Raw genomic sequence first — 21,731 nt, 5'->3', positions numbered from 1 at the left:
AGTGCACAGCTAGTGTCTATACTACAGCTGTCTTTACATAGTATAACATCAATTACTTCCTTGATCACAGAGTCCCAATAGTTCAATGTGTGAAGAATTCTCATTTCTTAAGAAAACTCGTGTATGTATTTAGCACACTGTGCTCGACCACTGCAAATTTTTTAAGATTCCTGTATTTACAGTGACACTAATGCTCAACACAGTAATAGACAACAATCTGTATAAATTGGTCCACAGAATTTCAGCCACACTCGCAAGGAATAGTATAAATTCCTGGTACTCTCAGACAGACTATCTGTAACAGGTCACAATATCTCTTTACTTTTCCTGGGGGCCAGAAGACTGGTTCAGTTCCTTACCTATTTAGGACTCTACCAATCTTAATAATGGAAGCCACACTATGTGTCGATCCTCCTGGCTCATTCTACTGGTGTTTTGTCTCAGTTTCCTCAACAGTGTTCATGTAATTTCATGGACAGAATATTCATTCCAAGCCGATGTAGTCCTTGTCCAAAATAGTCTTGGCTCTGTGCATTAAGGTGTTCAGCATAGCTCTCTTCTGAGCTTGATGGTAGAAGTTATGCCCATTGAGCTTATGTTCGTTCAAATGACACATCTAAGAAAGGCAACTTCCCATCCTTCTGCACCTCCACTGTAACCCTAATGTTTGGATGTATACCAGTCATGTGGTTGATAAACTGCTGCAGTGACTCACTGCCGTGCAGTTAGATTAAAACTGTATCGTCAATGCCCATTCTTCAAAATCCTCCATGAAAAAAATAGCTCTGACTGGTGACAGTCGCAAATCCATGGCTGTTGCAACTGTCATTTCATAATAATTTCTGCAGCACAAAATATCAGTGGTTATCAAGGCGTGTCAAAACAATTTCAAAATTTCTGGGGAAAAAAGAGTGGCCAATAGTTTTAATGTGACTTCCACTGGTAGCTTCATAGAAAGAGAGACCACACTGAGGAGGCAGACCACAACTTCGTTTGGGACTATCCTCATCTGCTTTATGATATTTTAAAAAACATTTGTGAGGTTTTAATATGATGTCCTATGATGTCCACTGTGACTGACTATAGGTACTAATAATTTAGTTAACTACTCTGCCAGTATGTGTGTAGGAGACACACAAATGGGCTCAGTGGTACACCATCTATATGTATTTTAGGCAGACCACATAACCTGTGTGACCTAGGTACCGTGACCTTAAGCTTTTTATTTATTTATTTATTTATTTATTCCGTGGGACCACATTTAGGAGAAGTCTCCACGGTCATGGAACGAGTCAATACATGAAATTATAACACGATTGTAGAAACAGATAAAATGAAATATAAGAAACATATTCAGGCGACAAGTTGTTATTTTAAATAAAGAAAATCAAGAATGTAACACTGGAATTTGCTTAATTTTTTAGCTCTTCCAGGAGCTCCTCGACAGAATAGAAGGAGTGAGCCATGAGGAAACTCTTCAGTTTAGACTTAAAAGTGTTTGGGCTACTGGTAAGATTTTTGAGTTCTTGTGGTAGCTTATTGAAAATGGATGTAGCAGAATACTGCACTCCCTTCTGCACAAGAGTCAAGGAAGTGCATTCCACATGCAGATTTGATTTCTGCCTAGTATTAACTGAGTGAAAGCTGCTAACTCTTGGGAATAAGCTAATATTGCTAACAACAAACGACATTAAAGAAAATACATACTGTGAGGGCAATGTCAAAATTCCCAGACTATTGAATAGGGGTCGACAAGAGGTCTTCGAACTTACACCATACATAGCTCGAACAGCCCGTTTTTGAGCCAAAAATACCCTTTTTGAATCAGAAGAATTACCCCAAAAAATAATACCATATGACATAAGCGTATGAAATATGCGAAGTATACTACTTTTCGTGTTGAAATGTCACTTATTTCAGATACTGTTCTAATGGTAAATAAAGCGGCATTTAGTTTCTGAACAAGATCCTGAACATGGGCTTTCCACAACAGCTTACTATCTATCCGTAGGCCTAGGAACTGAACTGTCCCGTCTCGCTTATAACATGCCCACTCTGTCTGATTAAAATGTCAGTTCTTGTTGAATTGTGGGTTAGAAACTGTAAAAACTGAGTCTTACTGTGATTTAGCATCAAATTATTTTCCACAAGCCACGAACTTATATCATGAACTACATTATTTGATAATGTTTCAATATTACACACAAGATCCTTCACTACCAAGGTGGTGTCATCAGCAAACAGAAATATTTTTGAATCACCTGTAACACTAGAAGGCATATCATTTACATAAATAAGAAACAGCAGTGGCCCCAGCACCGACCCTTGGGGAACGCCCCATTTAACAGTGCCCCATTGGGACTGATCATCATTACCACTCTCAATATTGCGGAGGATTACCTTCTGTTTTCTGTTCTTAAAGTAGGAGGTGAACCAATTGTAAGCTACTCCCCTTACTCCATAATGTTCCAACTTCTGCAGTAATATTTTGTGGTCAAAACAGTCAAAAGCCTTCGTTAAATCAAAGAAAACACCTAACGTTCGCAACCTTTTATTTAATCCGTCCAAAACCTCACAGAGAAAAGAGACTATAGCATTTTCAGTTGTTAAGCCATTTCTAAAACCAAACTGTACATTTGACAGCAAATTATGTGAATTTAAATGCTACAGTAACCTTGTATATACAACCCTCTCGATAACTTTAGCAAACACCGATGGCATAGAAATAGGTCTATAATTGTCAACATTATCCCTGTCTCCCTTTTTTTAAGTGGCTTCACTACCGAGTACTTCAATCGGTCAGGAAACCGACCACTCCTAAAGGAAAAGTTACAGATATGGCTAGGTACTGAGCTAACATACGTGGAACAATACTTCAGTATTCTGCTAGATACCCCGTCATATCCATGAGAGTTCTTGGTCTTTAGTGATTTAATTATTAACTCAATCTCCCTCTTGTCAGTATCATGGAGGAGCATTTCAGGTAACAGTCTCGGAACACTTTTCTCTAAGAGCGCTATATGATTCCCTGTTGGGACTAGGTTTCTATTTAGTTCACCTGCTATATTCAGAAAGTGATTATTAAGTACTGTACATATATGCGACTTATCAGTAACACGGACATCCCCACTATGCACTGATTCTATATTCTCGACCTGTCTCTGCAGACCAGCCACTTCCTTTACGGCTGACCATATGGTTTTAATTTTATCCTGAGACTTAGCTATTCTATCTGCATACCACATACTTTTTGCCTTCCTAATAACTTTTTTAAGCACCTTACAATACTGTTTGTAATGGGCTGCTGCATTTAGATTTTGACTGTTTCTAACGTTTTGATATAATTGCCACTTTGTTCTACAAGATATTCTTATCCCTTTAGTCAGTCACCCAGGCTGCGTGTTTGTGCTAGTACCCTGTTTTGAGCGTTCTAACGGAAAGCAACTTTCAAAGAGCACGAGAAAAGTTTTGAGGAAGGCATTATATTTATCGTCTACTGTATCAGCACTATAAACATCTTGCCACTCTTGTTCCTTGATAAGGTTTACAAAAGTCTGTACAGCAACTGGATCAGCTTTCCTAAAAAGTTGGTAACTATATTTAACATGTGTTGCAGCACAAAAATCTTTTAGACTTAAAATTTGTGCATCATGATCTGAAAGGCCATTCACCTTTTTGCTAACAGAATGCCCTTCTAATAATGACGAATGAACAAAAATATTGTCTATGGTTGTTCTACTGTTCCCTTGCACTCTCGTTGGAAAGAATACGGTTTGCATAAGATTATATGAATTAAGGAGGTCTACCAGCATCCTTTTCCTTGCACAATCACTTATACAATTAATATTGAAGTCACCACATATAACTAACTTTTTGTATTTCCTATAAAGTGAACCAAGAACCTCCTCTAGCTTTAGCAAAAATGTTGTGAAATCGGAGTCTGGGGATCTATAAATAACAACAGTAAGAAGTTTAGCTCCACTAAATTTAACCACACCTGCACAACATTCAAACACCTTTTCAGTGCAGTACTTTGAAACATCAATTGACTCAAATGGGATACCGTTTTTCACATACATGGCTACTCCCCCACACCGCAAAGAGCTCCTAGAAAAGCTGCCAGCCAACCTGTATCCTGGTAAAGGAAGCCTCTGAATTATCTCCTTATTTAAGAAGTGTTTAGATATACCAATAATTTCAGAGTCAACATCTATAAGCAGTTCACTAACTTTATCTCTAATACCTTGTATATTTTGATGAAATATACTAATTCCCTCATCAATCGGATACCCAAGCTTTGTAGAAAGTGGTTTCTTTGTTAGAGAGACTTCCCTTAAGCAGGAATACCTATCAGCTGACTTCAATCTAAAAAAGGTACAGCTCTAACACCCACAACTACCGGAATTTTCCCATGAGTGATCCCACCACCCCCACCTATGCTGTCACCTATAAGTTTTGCCAACCTCCCCTTCCCATACCTGTTGAGGTGCAGGCCATGTCTGGTGAAACCCATTCTACTGATAGACTGCACCGACACCACTGAAATGTGACTCATGCCTTCTGTCATCAGCGCACCCCCAAGTCTCATGTTATTACGCCTGACGGCTGTATTAAGATGAGGCCGATCGTGACGCTGAAACAGTTCCACGAAATGCACATTCGTGTTGCCAGTCTGAGTGGCTATCTTTTCCAGGTCACCATCTATGTCATACTCCCCATCCCTATCAATACTATTACCAGCCCCACCCACAATCACTACCTGATCCTCTTTAGTAAAATCCCTACATAACCCCCCTATGTTAAAAGTCACCCGAGCCAATCCTGCATTAGGCTTCACAATGCTGCTGACCTGGTACTCACTCCCCAAAACTTCCTGCAACTGCTGGCCTACACCTCTACCATGAGAACTACCTAACAGCAGAACCTTCTTCTTTCTCTTAGACTTTGCAACTGTCCTAGCCACCGTAACTGCTGAGGTCTGCTGCATACTTCCTACATCTACAGCTACTAGAGATTCCTCTCCACTAGACTCTGACAGTTGGTCATATCTATTGTAAACACCAATAGTAAAACTATCTGAAAATCTCCTTCTCCTAGCAGATCTCTTGCCAACAGCCAGCTCCCATTCCCCAACCCCCTTCTCCCTCCTCATCCTATCTAGCTCCTCCTGTGCGGTTTTCAACTGCACCTGAAGGGCACAGATCTTACGCTCCTGCTCCTCTATCAACTTACTCTTGCTACGTAACCTGCAGTTCCAGGAGAGGATCTCACCAGAATGCCCACTGGCTTCCCCACTGTATTCCCCCCAGTGAAAATACTTCGAACAAGTTTCACACCGCAATCCACTACTCACGAACCTACGGCAAAGCCCACACTTCTTACTCATGGTAAAATTTTACAATTATTGAAACAAGAAAACAACTTTATCTAAGTTCCGCTACTACAATAAGAAGATGTTAAAAACTGACTACAATTATCACAAACTTGCTCTACAAGGGAAGTAACTAATATTATTGACAGTATTAATCAACAACAAATGAGAATATAACAGAATACTAACACAGAAAGAAAATCAAACGTCTAATGACAGTAACGAAACTGAAAGCCGTTCGCAAAAATTTCTTCTGAAGTTATTTCACCGGAAAACACCAAGAACACCGGTTGAAGACTACTAAAGTTCCTAAATAAACTACTATACACAAACAATTAATTAGTACTTAGCTTTCGATGCGCCGCTACAGCTGCAACTGGTCAGCGCGGAATGTAAACACGGGTAAGAGGTTAAGTTGCTCGATACGAAACACTCACAAATATCAGGCCACAACACAAGAAATGCAGAGGTGAATGAAGAAACCACTAATAAGTCACTTATATAGTAAATATTATTACAAAAACAGTTAAAATATATATCTGAAACCTAAAAATAGATGAAAACTTAGAGAGCGATCTCACACGCAGTTCAAGTTTCCAAGTTCATCAGAGAGGCCACAGTTCTTTAATAGATCCCATGCCAGTGTGGTATCCCGTTTGAGAATCTGGTATGTTCTATCTTCCAGTAACAGATATCCACTTTCTTATGATAATCTGTAGCATTGAGGATAGCCGTAGCTTAACCACGTACGTGTGTGTGTGTGTGTGTGTGTGTGTGTGTGTGTGTGTGTGTGTGGGAGGGGGGGGGGGGGGGGGGGTTGGCATGAGCACACATGTATGTGCATGTGAATGTGCATACATGTACTCTAACTCCTAAAAGAATTCATTTGGAAGATACTGTAGTTTTCAGTCTTGTTTATGTGTCTGGTGACAACTCAACGCCTTTATTATTCAGTAAGTTGTCACCTTTACTTCTAAAAGTAAGTTATGTGCACTCAAGAAGCACATGTCCATAACACTGTTTTCCTCGGAGAAGCTACCGCATCTGTATTGTGCTCAATACTACACCAGGGAACAGCAAAAGTGGTGTCTGGGATCAGAATTGGAATGTCAGTTTTCTCCCTCCTGTTTTCCCTTCTTCTGCAACTCAATGAGAAATCTTTCACTCAGTCTATAAAGGTCCAAGACTCTTAAGCATACACTATTGTCATAAGAGTCATTTCTACCACAGCTGCCATCCTGCTAGCATCCTAAGTAGCAACAAACACCAAATAGATGACTACTGTCAACATGGATTATGTGGCAACAGAGCAAATCACTCCTGCCTTCAGCAGCAGAACGTCTTTGGAATTTGGTCGCAGTTGATCAGTTAATCGTGTGTTCACTGCATGGAAGGACTGTTCATTTGCGGAGTCATCTTTGGTTTTCTTCATGTCCTCTTGCTACTCTTCTTTGTGAGTTAAGATGACCGAGTTACAAGACACAAAATGTCAAATGAAGGTCGTATGTACGAGGTCCACTAATTTCTTTATCATCTTGGAGACAATCCCACAAAAGGAGGAATCTTGTCAGCACTGCAGATTGCACTAATGCGTCTTTCTTAAGTAAGCATTATGAACGGCCGTCTCATGTGTGTGTCAGGCAACACTGTTGACAGTACTGTTCAAAGGTGCAGTTTGGCAACTTCACTAGGCATGTGCAGGGAAGAGTTTTAGACGAGTGTGGGAAGTATGACAAAAAGGAAAATAGGAGAACAAATACAACCTCTGTGATGTGTGACAACTTGCAGTTAAGTATCTTCGGACTCCATAGCGAGTTATAAGGTTGTTCGTGACTGAGTGCACACCAGCACAGCAGTTGTTAAAGTGGAGTCTACAGATCTGGTTGGGCACAAGCACTCGGTCAGGGGAAACATTAGAAAGCAAATCCAGAAGTGTACTGAATTTGTACGGTCGCATGTTGGAAGAATATTGAACAGTAATTCACAAGTAGGGAATTTTGTCCAAGATTGCAGCATTCATGAAAGTTCAGATCTAGTGACACGATTCTGTTTCTATAATTCAATAATATCTATTGACACAGTGTATCACAAATTAATAGTGGCATGTGCCCATTGTGCTTAATGAACTTCAACCAACCAATCATCAAACATTACTAATGATGAAACAATCCATCACTGATGAGGTGAGGAGTAATTATTAGGGAAGTGAGCAACAAAGTGGAATCTCACAAGCTGCCACATTTGCTGATGCATTACTCCCATTAGCAAATTCCTATGTGCCTAGTGGCAATCCATAATGAACACTGAGTATATTTTAAGACCGAAAATTAAGGATGTGCATATATTTTCCATCACACTCACAAGTTTTCCACACAACCTGTCCAGTAGAAAGGTACCAAAAGGAAAGATGCAAACAGAACAACACATACTGTGTGTTAGTGAACTGAACATTGAGACCAAGAGAAGCGAATGATGAGCTAGAAAAGCTATTGCTACAGGAATAATACATCTAGATTTTAAGTTTAGAACTGAGCAATATGTCATCCTTCTTATGCTTCATGAGAGCAGATAACTTCACTGAAACATTTTATACTGGCAGACTACCTTGTGCCTTCACTCACCACTTCAATAATTGGTCCCTGGAGAGAGAGTTCCTGGTGATCCGGGGCTCTGCGTCGTCTACCCAAGCGCTGGCGTAACACAAAATACGCAGCCGTGGACAAGATTAAAAGGAATCCAAACACACCTATAGCTACAGACAGTGCCACGACGAGTCCTGAAGGGCTGTCGTCTCCTGAAACACAAATATTCACTGTCACATCAGTATCATAACTATTGTGCCTTGAAATTTGCAGTTAAAGTACATCTTCCAGAATATCTAATGTAACTGCTGCATTCTGACACAACAGTAGTGCAATATGCATTCAAATAAAATGTTGGCAGTTTCTATGAAAACGTGTAATTTTTTCCACATTCTTCTCATTAAAGGCTCTGATAGTTGCAGACTGAAACCATTAACATTGTTTCTGTTTCAACGAAGGAAATAGGTTTACAGTTTACTGTCCCACTGATGTATCTGTTTCATTCAGCTGTCAACTACCAGTGCAGTTGCTGTCATGAAAAAAGGCAGCTCAAGGTTGTCCATGTTCTCCCCTTACGTGTTACCCCATTTTTCCTGTGTTTTACCACTTCCATGTGGTTGGTTAAGCTTTTTTTCATGAAGTTTTTCTGCTTTACAGATAATTATAAATGATACTGAAGAGCACTGTACTATGCAAAGCATTGGTGATAGCCCACATCTTCTTAGCATATGCCAGGCTCAAAAGGACATCAGATAACAAACTAAATATGTCATATCTAATGCCTTCCAGTTTTCAACAAACTTGGTCATGTCGAATAAGCCTGACAGAGCATTAACTTTGCTCAAGCACAAAAACTGATGGCAGAAGCATGTGAAGTCTCAGAAAGAACTGTGCAACATGTAACTTTTTCACAGGATATAGGTGTGAGCACAGTCTTTGATTCACTATGAAAGGGATGTAAACAAGAAAGTAGACTTACTCAAATGAACAATTTTAATAAAGAAGTAGGCTGCAGGATTGTGTTAAAATTCTACAATAAATGAGAGTATCCTACACTCGATAAAGCCCGCGACAAACAACACAAAACAGTATGAGGACTCCAAAACGTAGATTCTTCACCTTCTAAAACACATCAGTTTTTAGTTAAGAAAATGTAAGGATGGACACAAATGGAATGTTGTCACCTCAAGAACTACAAAGCAGACTATGCATTTACTGAATACAAAGGACAATAATCCTGTGATTTATGTGGATGAAACTTGGATTTCACAAAACCACACAAACAAATATAATTGGCATAACTCCAAAGGAGACAGTGGCCTGAAAGTACCTACAGGTCAAGGTGGTCAACTCACTGCTGCTCACGCTGCATCCACAAATAATGGTTTTACATCAAGAGCAAAACTTGTGTTTCATAGCTGTAAGAGTTCTGCCAAATGTGATTATCATTCACAAATGAACGGCACGTTTTCAATAATTGGTTCATTAATCTGTTGTGCTCATTGGAGGAAAGGCTGCATTATTGTAATAGATAATGTAAGCTGCCAAACCACTATCTTCAAATTGGCGTGAAACAGACATTGTGGATCTGCTTAAGGAAAAAAGAAGTTCAGTTTTCACCCACTGAAACTGGGGTTGAGCTTTAATCCAAGCAAGAGATATGAGATGGGAAGGAGGTCTATGAAATGGAGCACACTGCAAAGGAAATGGTACATGATGTGTGACTTCTGCCATAGCACTGATAGTATAATCCTATTGAGCTGATATGGGTTCAAGCTAAATAAACTTTCAAGTTTGTCATTGTTGACTGCCTTACAAATCAAGTGCTGGATAATGTTATGAAAGAAGATTGTGTCAAATGTGTAAAAGATCAGGATTTGGGGAGGGGGGGGGGGGCCTATGCTACACAGTGTGTTAGGGATGCTGCATTGGAACCAATTTCAATATGACTCAGTGAGAACACTAACAGTGAACTTCAATCAGAATCACAGGATGAACAAATTTAAGTATGTATAAAATCTTAAACATTACTTAGTGTTTAACTGCTGTTAATTAGTCAAGCTACATGACTATGAGAATTTTTTTCCTTATAGTGTTTATTGTTCACAGTTTCTGCAAAGTTTTTTTAAGTCTGAAACTGAAGGATTCAAAAGCACTTATGGTAAACAGTCAACAAAGTGTTTGTAAAAGTCTCACTTCATACATCCTCTGAAGAATTACATTCTCTCTTTTTTTTTTTCCCCACATTTATCCTTCTATGTTTCTGAGATACTGCAGTTTCCTGTACTCTTTCATATTTGTATATAATTGTTTTGGATGATAGGTGTGGCAACTGAAGAGTATTTAATATCTGCAAATATAATCTATTTGGGAGATAGGGAATATTTTCAGTCCTATTAAGACAAGCCCGTTGAAGCATGAACCCTGGCGGTGGATGTCAGTTACCATATGATACCATGCACAGAGTGTCTTGTAAATAAATTGCATTCACAGATGAGCCTATATAATAATGATGTCGCACACGATACCAAAATTAATTTTATAGTTTTATTAACAACTTTCTCATTAGAAGTTTCTACCAGGTCAAACAGAATGTAAATTTGCCAGAGATGATATTTTTCATTACACAGACAGACAGACAAAGACATTTTTCAATATACAGGCAAAATTTCTCACCTCTTAAGATGATTTACTTTTTTATCTATAAATACTTCTAGGTTTTCAAGATCAAATATGTGCAGCATGTATTTACAAATTTTTATAGTGTTCAAGAGATGGAGGGCGGGTTACTCCACATAATATGGAACCTCATTATGTCTTGTGTATGAAGAACTATATCAATGGATTTCACAGTTGACTATACAATGAATTTTACTATTAACGACAGTGGCACCAGACAGTTCTCATTTTTTAATTTTTTTTTAACATCACAGTAAAAATGTTGCCATAGACGCAATTATATATGGGTTAAGATAGTGGGATATGATTGAATGATCAAAATCAATAGTTGATAAAGATTTATTTATCAAAGGTGCTTAGTGGTTCTGAAATACAACTTTTTCTGAAAGATTCAAATACAATGTTTTTTTATGTTTCATTAGTAATAATTTAATATCTTGCACAGCAGTGGGAGGAAGCAGATAGGTCTATATCTTGGCTACTTAGTTACTTGTTTCATAGATCATATTCACAAAAAACATTACGGCACAGGATGCATCAACAGAACAAATACTGAAAACAATATTTATATGACAACATGCTAGCCATTACAAAGCTTTTCCTGCAAAAAAAGATTGATTATTTCAATTGGAGAATTCCTCTATGGTACAGAAGGAGATGTTGAAAACACTTCTGCTATCTGTCACACTTTTTATTTCCATAGACAGATTACCAAAGAGTTTTTTTAACTGCAGATTTCACCCCTTTCTGTGCCTAAGTTTTATGTCTCGCCTGTCTCCTTTTTTGAGAAACAGGATAATAACTTTATTATTCCTGTTTTGAGCAGTTGCATTTCCAGGCAGACATTCAATACATAATTTTGTAACTTTTGTATGTTTTAGCTTCTCACCAGCTTTAACCAATCTTACTGAAATATCATTTCCAGGCAGCTTTTCTTCCTTCATACCTGCAATGGCTTTGTGCAATACGTCTAGTAATACTTCCTCAAATCTTATTATCTCCAGTAGTAACAACCTATGTTGCAGATTCCTCTCTTGAGCTACACCAACATTAAAATAAATCTTTGAATGCTTGTACAAGTTTCTCTAAGTTTCTCTCTGTTGTTAGGTACTGTGCTGTATACCTAACATAAGTTTGGATTTGTCTTTAATATTCTATTTTCAATTGTTTCCCTTACCTAATTTCCAGTGTACAAAGAACATTCAACAAATAATGCACCATATTTTTTTCTCGGCCAGTTTTGATTGAAAAATGTGGAATTTACTGTGGGACACTGTGGAATATTCTTGCTTCAACCTCTATAGTTTCACAGTCCTGATAGGTGCTAGCACTGTGTATAGCCCTCAAAATGGTGTCTGTAATGGACACGTGTTCCAAGCAGAGAGCTGTCACCAAGTTTCTTTTAGTGGAAAACCAGAGCATTGCAAATATTCATATGCACTTGGAAAATTTTTACAGATACCTGACAGTGAACAAAAGCATGGTGAGTTGTTGGGCGATGCATCTGTCATCAACGTAGCAATGTCATGCAAACCTGTCCGATCTCCGGCAAACCGGCCAGCCGTACATAGCTGTGACTCACGCAATGTTGGAACGTGTGGACACTCTCATTTGAGGTGATCAACGGATCAGAATCAAACACTTCGCTGCACAACTGGACGTCTCTCTCTGTAGTGCTGACACACTCGTCCACCAACTGGTTTACTCAAAAATGTGTGATCGCTGGGTTTCTCGCTGTCTAACACGGGACCATAAAGAGCAACGAAGGATCATCTGTGTGGAGTTGACTGCGTGTTATGAAGCTGAGTGTTACAATTTTTTTCGAACCTTGTCACAGCCAATGAAACATGTGTTCACCACTTCAGATTGTAAACAAAACAGCAATCCATGGACCGACGCCATACCACCTCTCCTCCAAAGAAACAGTTCAAAGCCGCACCTTCAGTTGGTAAAGTCAAGGCGACAGTCTTTTAGGACTCTGAAGGTGTTTTTCTGTTTCAAAATTTTAAATATGACTGCAAATCAGCAACTGTATAAATCTGAAGAGGTTGGAAAAAATCAGCCAACCAGTTGCAAACCAAAGGTTTATTTAGCCCTTGACCTAGGTTTCGATCTTTCTAAAAATATTTTCTTCAAAAGGAGTGGGCCTTGTTGCATCACATGGTGGTAAATTACATTAGCTGAAGCCGAGCAGCTCTTGACATATATAATATTCATATATACAATTCAGCAGTAAGTTGTGCTTTAACAACGCCACTTTCTCCATACAATTTTAAGAAAGAAATTAATTCGATTAAGACTATTGCTATCAATAATGGTTATTAACAAGACATAGTCGACCAGATACTTAGCAACAGAAGGGCAAATAAAAAATTTTCAACATTAGGTGACAACAAACAAGATTAATGAAGAGGGAAATTGCAAGTTTATTTCAATACCATCTTTATGTAATGTGTCCTACAGGACTGGCCATCTTCTGACTACAAAATACAGTTGTAAAGTTACCTTCTCTATGAACAGCAGTTTGACAAAAAGTTTAGTACATACATTAAAAACTGAACAAGATCTTTTCATAAATTCAGGCGTCTATAAAATTGTCTGTAAAGATTGCCCTAGCTATTATATAGGGCAGGCCAGTAGAGCTATTAAAGCCAGATATAAGGAGCATCTGTTGTGTAAGAAAGGGGGAAATGTGCATAATTTTTCATTTGATGAACATTTACCTATTTCAGACCATTCTCTGAGGGAATTAGAAGAAACTGTACTTTTGTGTAAGGAAATAAAAGGCTGGAAATTGGATTTATTAGAAGAACTTGAAATTTATAAACATCTCACTAAGAGAGACGGTAACATTTTGAACGATCAGTTGCAACTCGCAAGTAAGCACTTCCTTGATGGATTTAAACTGCTGCTCACGGTCATATAAAATACGGTTACCAATCTCCGCTAACATAGGTGAATGTGCCACTTTCCTCAAAATATTTCTTCTTCTACTGTTCAGCAACTGACATTTCATATCACTAGATTTTGTTTTTTTGTGGCCTTTTCAACGTATGTTCCTACAGTTGGTATTACAAAAAATTTTATTGGTACAGTTAAAAAGAATGTTCTCATTTTTTACATTGTGATGTAACTTTACCCATTTTATCCTTTCCTCCACCCTTTTGTAGCAGAAGTAATTTTTGTAATAGAATTGTTATCTTCTGTGTACTAAATTTACGTGCAGTATCACTCTGGTACATAAATATTTCACAGAAAATTTAATAAGTACCTCTAAAATTATTGCATTTGTTACTGGCCTTCTATAAGAGATTGTCATATTGCTTCAATGTAAAATTATGTTACTTAATATCAGAAAGATGTGCATGTATATAGCTCCCACTGCTTTCCAATGTTCCTTTCCGCTTAAGCTTCCATAGAGTTAAGCGGAAGCTTTTCTTTTTAGTGACACTGTTTTAGCTCATATTTGCTTTTCTTTCCCCATGCATTTGTAACAGTGGTCCGTTGTAAATAGAACTCTAGCTTCTGCACACTGAATTTGTGCACAGTATTACTCTGTCAGCAAATGTATTAGAAATTTTATAAGTCATATATACCTGAAAATTTATTGCATTTTTAGTAGACTTGTGGAGGAAATTTCATTCTTGCTTTAATGTAAAATGCACACAAGCAAGGCACAGTTCTTACGCGCATGTATTTAGTGCCCTCTGCAGCCCAATTTTCCTGGTCTCTTGAACATGTATCTTTTAACAGTTGGTCTTTGTCTCTGGGATGGTAAATACGAAAACGAAATCACACTACAGTCTAAATCACAGAAGAAGCCTTCTGTAAGGGAAAAATTCCAATTGGATTGCAAGGATTATATACACTCATATGTATTACTGCATCTATACACATTATACAACAAAACTGGAGTTATACTGAGTCAAAGCAAAGCAAAACGAGCAGGAAAACTAGGAGAGAACAAGCCGGAGCAAAACAGATGGGAACATACATAAGAAGTAAAAACCCTATCATCAGGAAAATGAAATTAACCAACCCCTGCAGATGAAAAACAAGACTGAACATGTTGGCGAAGAGGTCTCAATATTTAGGCAGTAGCAGGCATGTCCAAAAAGCCGTGGTCAAGTACTTCCTGAAGTCAATGTGATCTTCCCCCTCACCTTGTACAACATAATGAATTAAGTGTCCCAGCAACACAGTTTTTGACTGTTGAAAGAAGGAAGAGCCTGGGCAGAATATGATGTCCGTAGCATGTACAATCTCAGAAGATCGAATAAGCAGGGCCAATTGTGTCCTAATCCAAGACCAGTTTTCCATATGATCTCCACAAGTAAAACAGTATTGTATTGTATCTCTAGAAGTACGACGACTGCATAAATCCATGATGCTATGCCCAATATGGGAAGCCGCTTGCTCGTTCGTTCGTTCGTTCGTTCACTACCTTATACCATTAGCATGCTACATGCATTGGTAAATTCGGAAGACTGATATTGGACGAAACTGTTGTCCAGGTTGTTTGTGGTGATTCTCTTACAATGGGATTTGGGCAAGGGACTCCTTCCCAATGAGTCTTTGGGAATTTCATGGTGAGGACAGGTCTTCATGAAATGTCAGCCACTAAACAACTCACCACAAGATAGAAGCCATGCAGGCGTTTTAACTTGTAATTTATGCAACCAACATCAATAGGGGGGTCAAGACCAGCAGAACAGACATAGAGAAATAAACAGGATGTGAATGTGTAAGTTTCCTGAGTTATCGTCAAAACAATATGTCGCATGTATAACATTTGCGTCTTCCTTCGTATATCAGCCAGGCCCAACCCCCACAGGAATGGAGGCTCTGACACCACCACACACCATACGTGAAAGATATGTCATTTCCATAAGGAACGATCAGACAACTGAAACTTCCTGGCAGATTAAAACTGTGTGCCGGACCGAGACTCGAACTCTGGACCTTTGCCTTTCGCGGGCAAGTGCTCTACCAACTGAGCTACCCAAGCACGACTCACGCCCCGTCCTCACAGCTTTACTTCTGCCAGTATCTCGTCTCCTACCTTCCAAACTTTACAGAAGCTCCCCTGCGAACCTTGCAGTACTAGCACTCCTGAAAGAAAGGATATTGCAGAGACATGGCTTAGCCACAGCCTGGGGGTTGTTTCCAGAATGAAATTTTCACTCTGCAGTGGAGTGTGTGCTGATATGAAACTTCCTGGCAGATTAAAACTGTGTGTCGGACCGAGACTCGAACTCGGGACCTTTGCCTTTCGCGGGCAAGTGCCCATGTCTCCGCAATATCCTTTCTTTCAGAAATGCTAGTTCTACAAGGTTCGCACAAGAGCTTCTGTAAAGTCTGGAAGGTAGGAGATGAGATATTGGCAGAAGTAAAGCTTTGAGGACGGGGCGTGAGTCGTGCTTGGGTAGCTCAGTTGGTAGAGCACTTGCCTGTGAAAGGCAAAGGTCCCGAGCTCGACTCTCGGTCCGGCACACAGTTTTAATCTGCCAGGAAGTTTCATATCAGCACACACTCCGTTGCAGAGTGAAAATTTCATTCTCGACCAGACAACTGTTGTAGTTTCTTCACCATTGTTGAGGGAAGTGGATGAACTTGGGCTATGTAATAAGCTTTGCAAAAGACATATGTATCCAGTATTCAGAGTTTGTGGAGCAGGGTAAGAGAACACCTTTCATGTTCTAGTATTGCTCCCTGAATTCTGTCCATACCAGACTTTCAGTTGAGTGTTGCCACTTTGAGTGGACAACGATCAATGATGATACTGAGAGATGTATGCTGATCCACTGCAGTAGCCAATGGAACAACCGTGTCTTCAAAACCTCACAAAGTAAGAAGGCTGCATTAACCTTCATTAAGTAATGCACTAGAACTCTGACAATAATCATTGATTACAGCCTTCAGTTGAGGCATCTCCGCAGGATTGCAGTGTAGAACCATCACGTCATCTGCATATGCACAAACAGCTATAGTCTCTCCGGAATGAGTCCAACCATTCAGCTGGGATGCCAGCATCCAAAGTAGGGGATACAGAAACAACACAAACAAGTCATTGACATTGGGCTTCCTTGAGGCATTCCCCCAATGGATATTTATTGGGGGGCATATCAACTGGCCTTTAGCAACCACTGGAAATAACCGTGAGCAGATTTGAGAGCACTCGCCGTGTACCAACAGTCTCCAGAATTCGAAGCAAAAAATCATGATTAACACGTTCAAATGCCTTATCAAAATCTAAAACAGCAAGGGCACAAGGTACATATATTACAGCAGCAACAGAAACCATGTCATGACACTTGACTATAGGAGTAAGAGGGGTACAACCAGGTATGCAGTTTGATGTTTTGCAACAACCATCTTCATTAGAGCCGGCATCCTACTATTAATCGCCCATGCCAAAGTCTTATAATCAAAGTTTAACAAAGTAATGGGGCGAAAGCCATTGTGGGCAGCCAGTCGAGGGTGTTTCGGGATTAAAACAGTTTTCCCCACTTTGAACAAGCTCAGCACTACTCTGCCCTGTAACACTTCATTCAAAAGGGACATACAGGTAGCACCCAACAGACACCGAAAATGCATGTAAAATTCCTTGGGAAGTACATCCAGACCCAGGGACTTTTGAGAAGCTTATCCCACAATAATTTTATAAACTCATTATGTTCAGGTGTAACTGTCATGTCCAAGGTGCTGACTAGTGGATAGTAAAAGGTATCATTGGACACATTGATGTCACTGATGTTGACAGTATTGGTTTAAGACACACACTATATAAGCTTGTGCCATTACAATGTGTCCACCATTTTTCACGAGAGAATGAATGATGGGTCTGACGCCGAAACAAATGATATAAGGAAGTCAGTTCTTCTGTCACCAATGAGTGTGGCTTGGATAGCAGTTTCAAACTTTCCAATTGTATCCTTTGCTAGGTTAAGAATTTTGTCTTTACATGCCTAAAATACGCATTCGGAGAGAGATGTGATCCACAACATCATAAAGTTCATGCAGGATGGAATAGTAAAATTCATTAGTTCCCCGAAAGTCCGGCGCTTTGCCAGCACAAAAAGGTATCAAAGCTTGCCTGAGCCTCAGTTTTGCCACCAGTCAAGGATGGAAGAGTACTTCCCAGTGAACCAAAAGTATGCTCCCACACAGCTCACACACATCATCAAGAGAGGGGTCAGCTAGGTGAGCGACATTTATCATCCACAAAGTGTGAAACAATTTGAGAGGTAGCCGTACAAGATTGAGAGTTGTAGTCACAGCACAGTGATCTGTAAAGGAAACAGGGATGGTTGGTTGGTTGGTTTGTGGGATTAAAGGGACCAGACTGCGAAGGTCGTCGGTCCCTTTTTCCAAAAATATTAAAACCGCCCAAAGAGAATAAAAAACGAACAGCAGGAAAGACGTCAGACGACACAGGACGAGAAAGACTCCGACAGAGATCAGACAAAACAAATTAAAACACACAGAGGGTGATGGTGGTTGGCCGACCATAGAGAAAAAAAGAGGAAAAGCCAACCACCAAGAACACATTAAAAGCTCAGTTTAAAATCAGAGGCTAAAAGCCAGAATCAATACTGAAAAACATAAACACTCATATTAAACCATAAAAAACCCTTGCCCGAATAAAACGCAAAACTAAGTCCACCATGGCAGAGTCATCTAGTAAAAGGGCAGGGAGCGTATCAGGCAGCGCAAATGTCTGCCTGAGCACAGTTAAAAGCGGACAAGTTAATAAAATGTGCACCACCGTCAAAACCGCCCCACAACGACAGAGAGGCGGGTCCTCATGACGCAATAAATAACTGTGAGACAGTCGGGTGTGGCCAATGCGGAGCCGGCAAAGAACAACTGAATCTCTGCGAGCGGCTTGCATGGATGACTGCCACACACGCGTCGTCGCCTTGAGAGAACGGAGTTTGTTTGGCGTGGGCAGATTGCGCCATTCAGTGTCCCAAAGCGAGAGAACTGCGCGGCGGAAGACTGCCCGCAAATCAGTCTCCGGGAGGCCAACGTCCAGGGTGGGTTCACTGGTGGCTTGTTTGGCCAGGCGGTCAACACGTTCATTGCCCAGGATGCCGACGTGACCGGGAGTCCACACAAAGACCACAGAGCAGCCGCAACGCGCAAGAGTATGCAGGGACTCATGGATAGCCATCACCAGACGAGAACGAGGAAAACACTGGTCGAGAGCTCGTAAACCGCTCAGGGAATCACTACAGATAACGAAGGACTCACCTGAGCAGGAGCGGATATACTCTAGGGCACGAAAGATGGCGACCAGCTCAGCAGTGTAAACACTGCAGCCATCCGGCAAGGAACGTTGTTCAGAATGGTCCCCTAGAGTTAGCGCATACCCGACACGACCAGCAATCATCGAACCGTCAGTGTAGACAATTCCAGAGCCCTGATACATGGCCAGGATGGAATAAAAGCGGCGGCGGAAGGCTTCAGGAGGGACTGAGTCCTTCGAGCCCTGTGCCAAGTCGAACCGAAGGCAAGGGCGAGGAACACACCACGGGGGTGTACGCAGAGGTGCCCGGAAAGGAGGTGGAACAGGGAAAAACCCAAGCCTGGAGAGAAGCTCCTTGACGTGTACGGCGATCGGACAACCCGACCGGGGCCGACGGACTGGCAGATGGACGACTGACTGCGGGAACAGGACACGGTAATTTGGATGCCCGGGCAAGCTAAAAACATGGGCAGCATAAGCAGCCAGTAATTGTTGGCGTCGTAACCGCAGTGGAGGGACACCTGCCTCCACTAGTATGCTATCCACAGGGCTGGTGCGGAAAGCACCAGTGGCAAGGCGTATCCCGCTGTGGAGAATGGGGTCCAGCACCCGCAACGCAGATGGGGATGCTGAGCCATAAGCCAGGCTCCCAAAATCCAGACGGGACTGGATTAACACCTGGTAGAGACGCAACAGGGTAGATCGGTCGGCGCCCCAGCGGGTGTGGCTCAAGCATCTCAGAGTGTTTAGATGCCGCCAACACGCCTGTTTAAGCTGCCGGATATGAGGTAGCCAAGTCAACCGGGCATCGAAAACCACCCCTAAAAACCTGTGTGATTCCACCACTGAAAGAAGTTCGCCGGCAAGATAAAGCCGCGGCTCCGGGTGGACAGTACGTCGCCGGCAGAAATGCATAACGCAGGTCTTGGCTGCCGAAAACTGGAACCCATGAGCTACAGCCCAAGACTGCGCCTTGCGGATAGCGCCCTGTAGCTGACGTTCAACAGCTGCAATGCCAGTAGAGCTGTAGTAAAGGCAGAAGTCGTCAGCATACAGGGAAGCGGTGACAGAATTTCCCACAGCCGCAGCGAGCCCGTTAATGGCTACTAAAAACAGGCAGACACTTAAAACAGAACCCTGTGGCACACCGGTCTCCTGAACGTGGGAGGAACTAGATGAGGCCGCGACTTGCACGCGGAAGGTACGATACGACAGAAAATTTCTGATAAAGATCGGCAGAGGGCCCCGAAGACCCCATCCATGAAGCGTGGAAAGGATGTGATGACGCCATGTCGTATCGTACGCCTTCCGCATGTCGAAAAAGACAGCGACCAGGTGCTGACGGCGGGCAAAGGCAGTACAGATGGCCGACTCCAGGCTCACCAGATTGTCGGCGGCAGAGCGGCCTTTACGGAACCCACCCTGAGACGGAGCCAGAAGGCCCCGAGACTTCAGTACCCAATTCAAGCGCCAGCTCACCATTCGTTCGAGAAGCTTGCAAAGAATGTTGGTGAGGCTAATGGAGCGGTAGCTGTCCACCTCCAAAGGGCTCTTGCCCGGTTTCAAAACGGGGATGACAATGCTCTCCCGCCATTGCGACGGAAACTCACCCTCGACCCAGAGACGGTTGTACAGGTCGAGGAGGCGTCGCTTGCAGTCCACTGAAAGGTGTTTCAGCATCTGACAGTGGATGCTATCTGGCCCAGGAGCGGTATCAGGGCAAGCGGCAAGGGCACTGTGAAATTCCCACTCACTGAATGGAGCATTGTAAGATTCAGAAGTGTGGGTGCGAAAAGAAAGGCTCCGACGTTCCATCCGCTCTTTAATGGAGCAGAAGGCCTGGGGGTAATTCGCAGAAGCGGAACTCATAGCAAAATGCTCTGCTAAGCGGTTTGCAATGATGCCGGAGTCGGTACAAACTGCTCCATTCAGTGAGAGCGCAGGGACGCCAACAGGGGTCCGATAGCCATAGAGGCGTCGGATCTTGGCCCAGACCTGCGATGGAGAGACATGGAGGCCAATGGTGGACACATACTGCTCCCAGCACTCCTGCTTGCTTTGGCGGATAAGGCGGTGGGCCCGCGCTCGCAGCCGTTTGAAGGTGATGAGGTGTTCAATGCAGGGATGTCGCTTGTGACGCTGTAGCGCCCGCCGGCGATCTTTAATCGCTGCAGCGATCTCAGGCGACCACCAAGGCACAGTCCGCCGCCGAGGGGACCCAGAGGAATGGGGAATGGCAGATTCGGCGGCAGTGACGATGCCGGTGGTGACCGATTGAACCACCGCATCAATGTCGTCATTAGAGAGAGGCTCAATAGCAGCAGTGAAGGAGAACAAGTCCCAGTCAGCCTTATTCATAGCCCATCTGCTAGGGCACCCAGAAGAGTGACGCTGTGGTAGTGACAGAAAGATTGGAAAGTGGTCACTACCACACAGGTCGTCATGCACACTCCATTGGACAGACGGTAAGAGGCTAGGGCTACAGATTGAAAGGTCAATGGCGGAGTATGTGCCATGCGCCACACTGAAGTGTGTGAAGGCACCATCATTTAAAACCGAGAGATCGAGCTGCGACAATAAATGCTCAACGGTGGCGCCTCGACCTGTTTCCACTGACCCACCCCACAGAGGGTTATGGGCGTTGAAGTCGCCCAATAGCAAGAAAGGTGGCGGCAATTGGGCTATCAGCGCAGCCAGGACATGCTGCGAGACATCACCATCCGGTGGAAGGTAAAGACTGCAGACGGTAACAGCCTGTGGCGTCCACACCCGAACAGTGACAGCCTCTAAAGGTGTGTGGAGAGGGACAGACTCGCTGTGCAGAGGGGGAAGGACATAGAGGCAGATG

General features: G+C 42.0%; 1 protein-coding gene across 1 annotated transcript in view; it reads right to left on the bottom strand.

Annotated features, from left to right (window-relative positions):
* LOC124554833 (putative tyrosine-protein kinase Wsck) overlaps positions 1–21,731 on the bottom strand; it is a 161,964-nt gene that overhangs the window by 68,158 nt on the left and 72,075 nt on the right. The window contains exon 6 of the mRNA XM_047128496.1: positions 7,993–8,165. Within this exon, the coding sequence (XP_046984452.1) occupies positions 7,993–8,165 (173 nt within the window). The remainder of the gene's footprint in view (positions 1–7,992; positions 8,166–21,731) is intronic.

This window comes from Schistocerca americana, chromosome X (genome assembly GCF_021461395.2).
Source record: "Schistocerca americana isolate TAMUIC-IGC-003095 chromosome X, iqSchAmer2.1, whole genome shotgun sequence".
Taxonomy (NCBI): Eukaryota; Metazoa; Arthropoda; class Insecta; order Orthoptera; family Acrididae; genus Schistocerca; species Schistocerca americana.
This window is presented reverse-complemented; position numbering and strand designations above follow the sequence as displayed.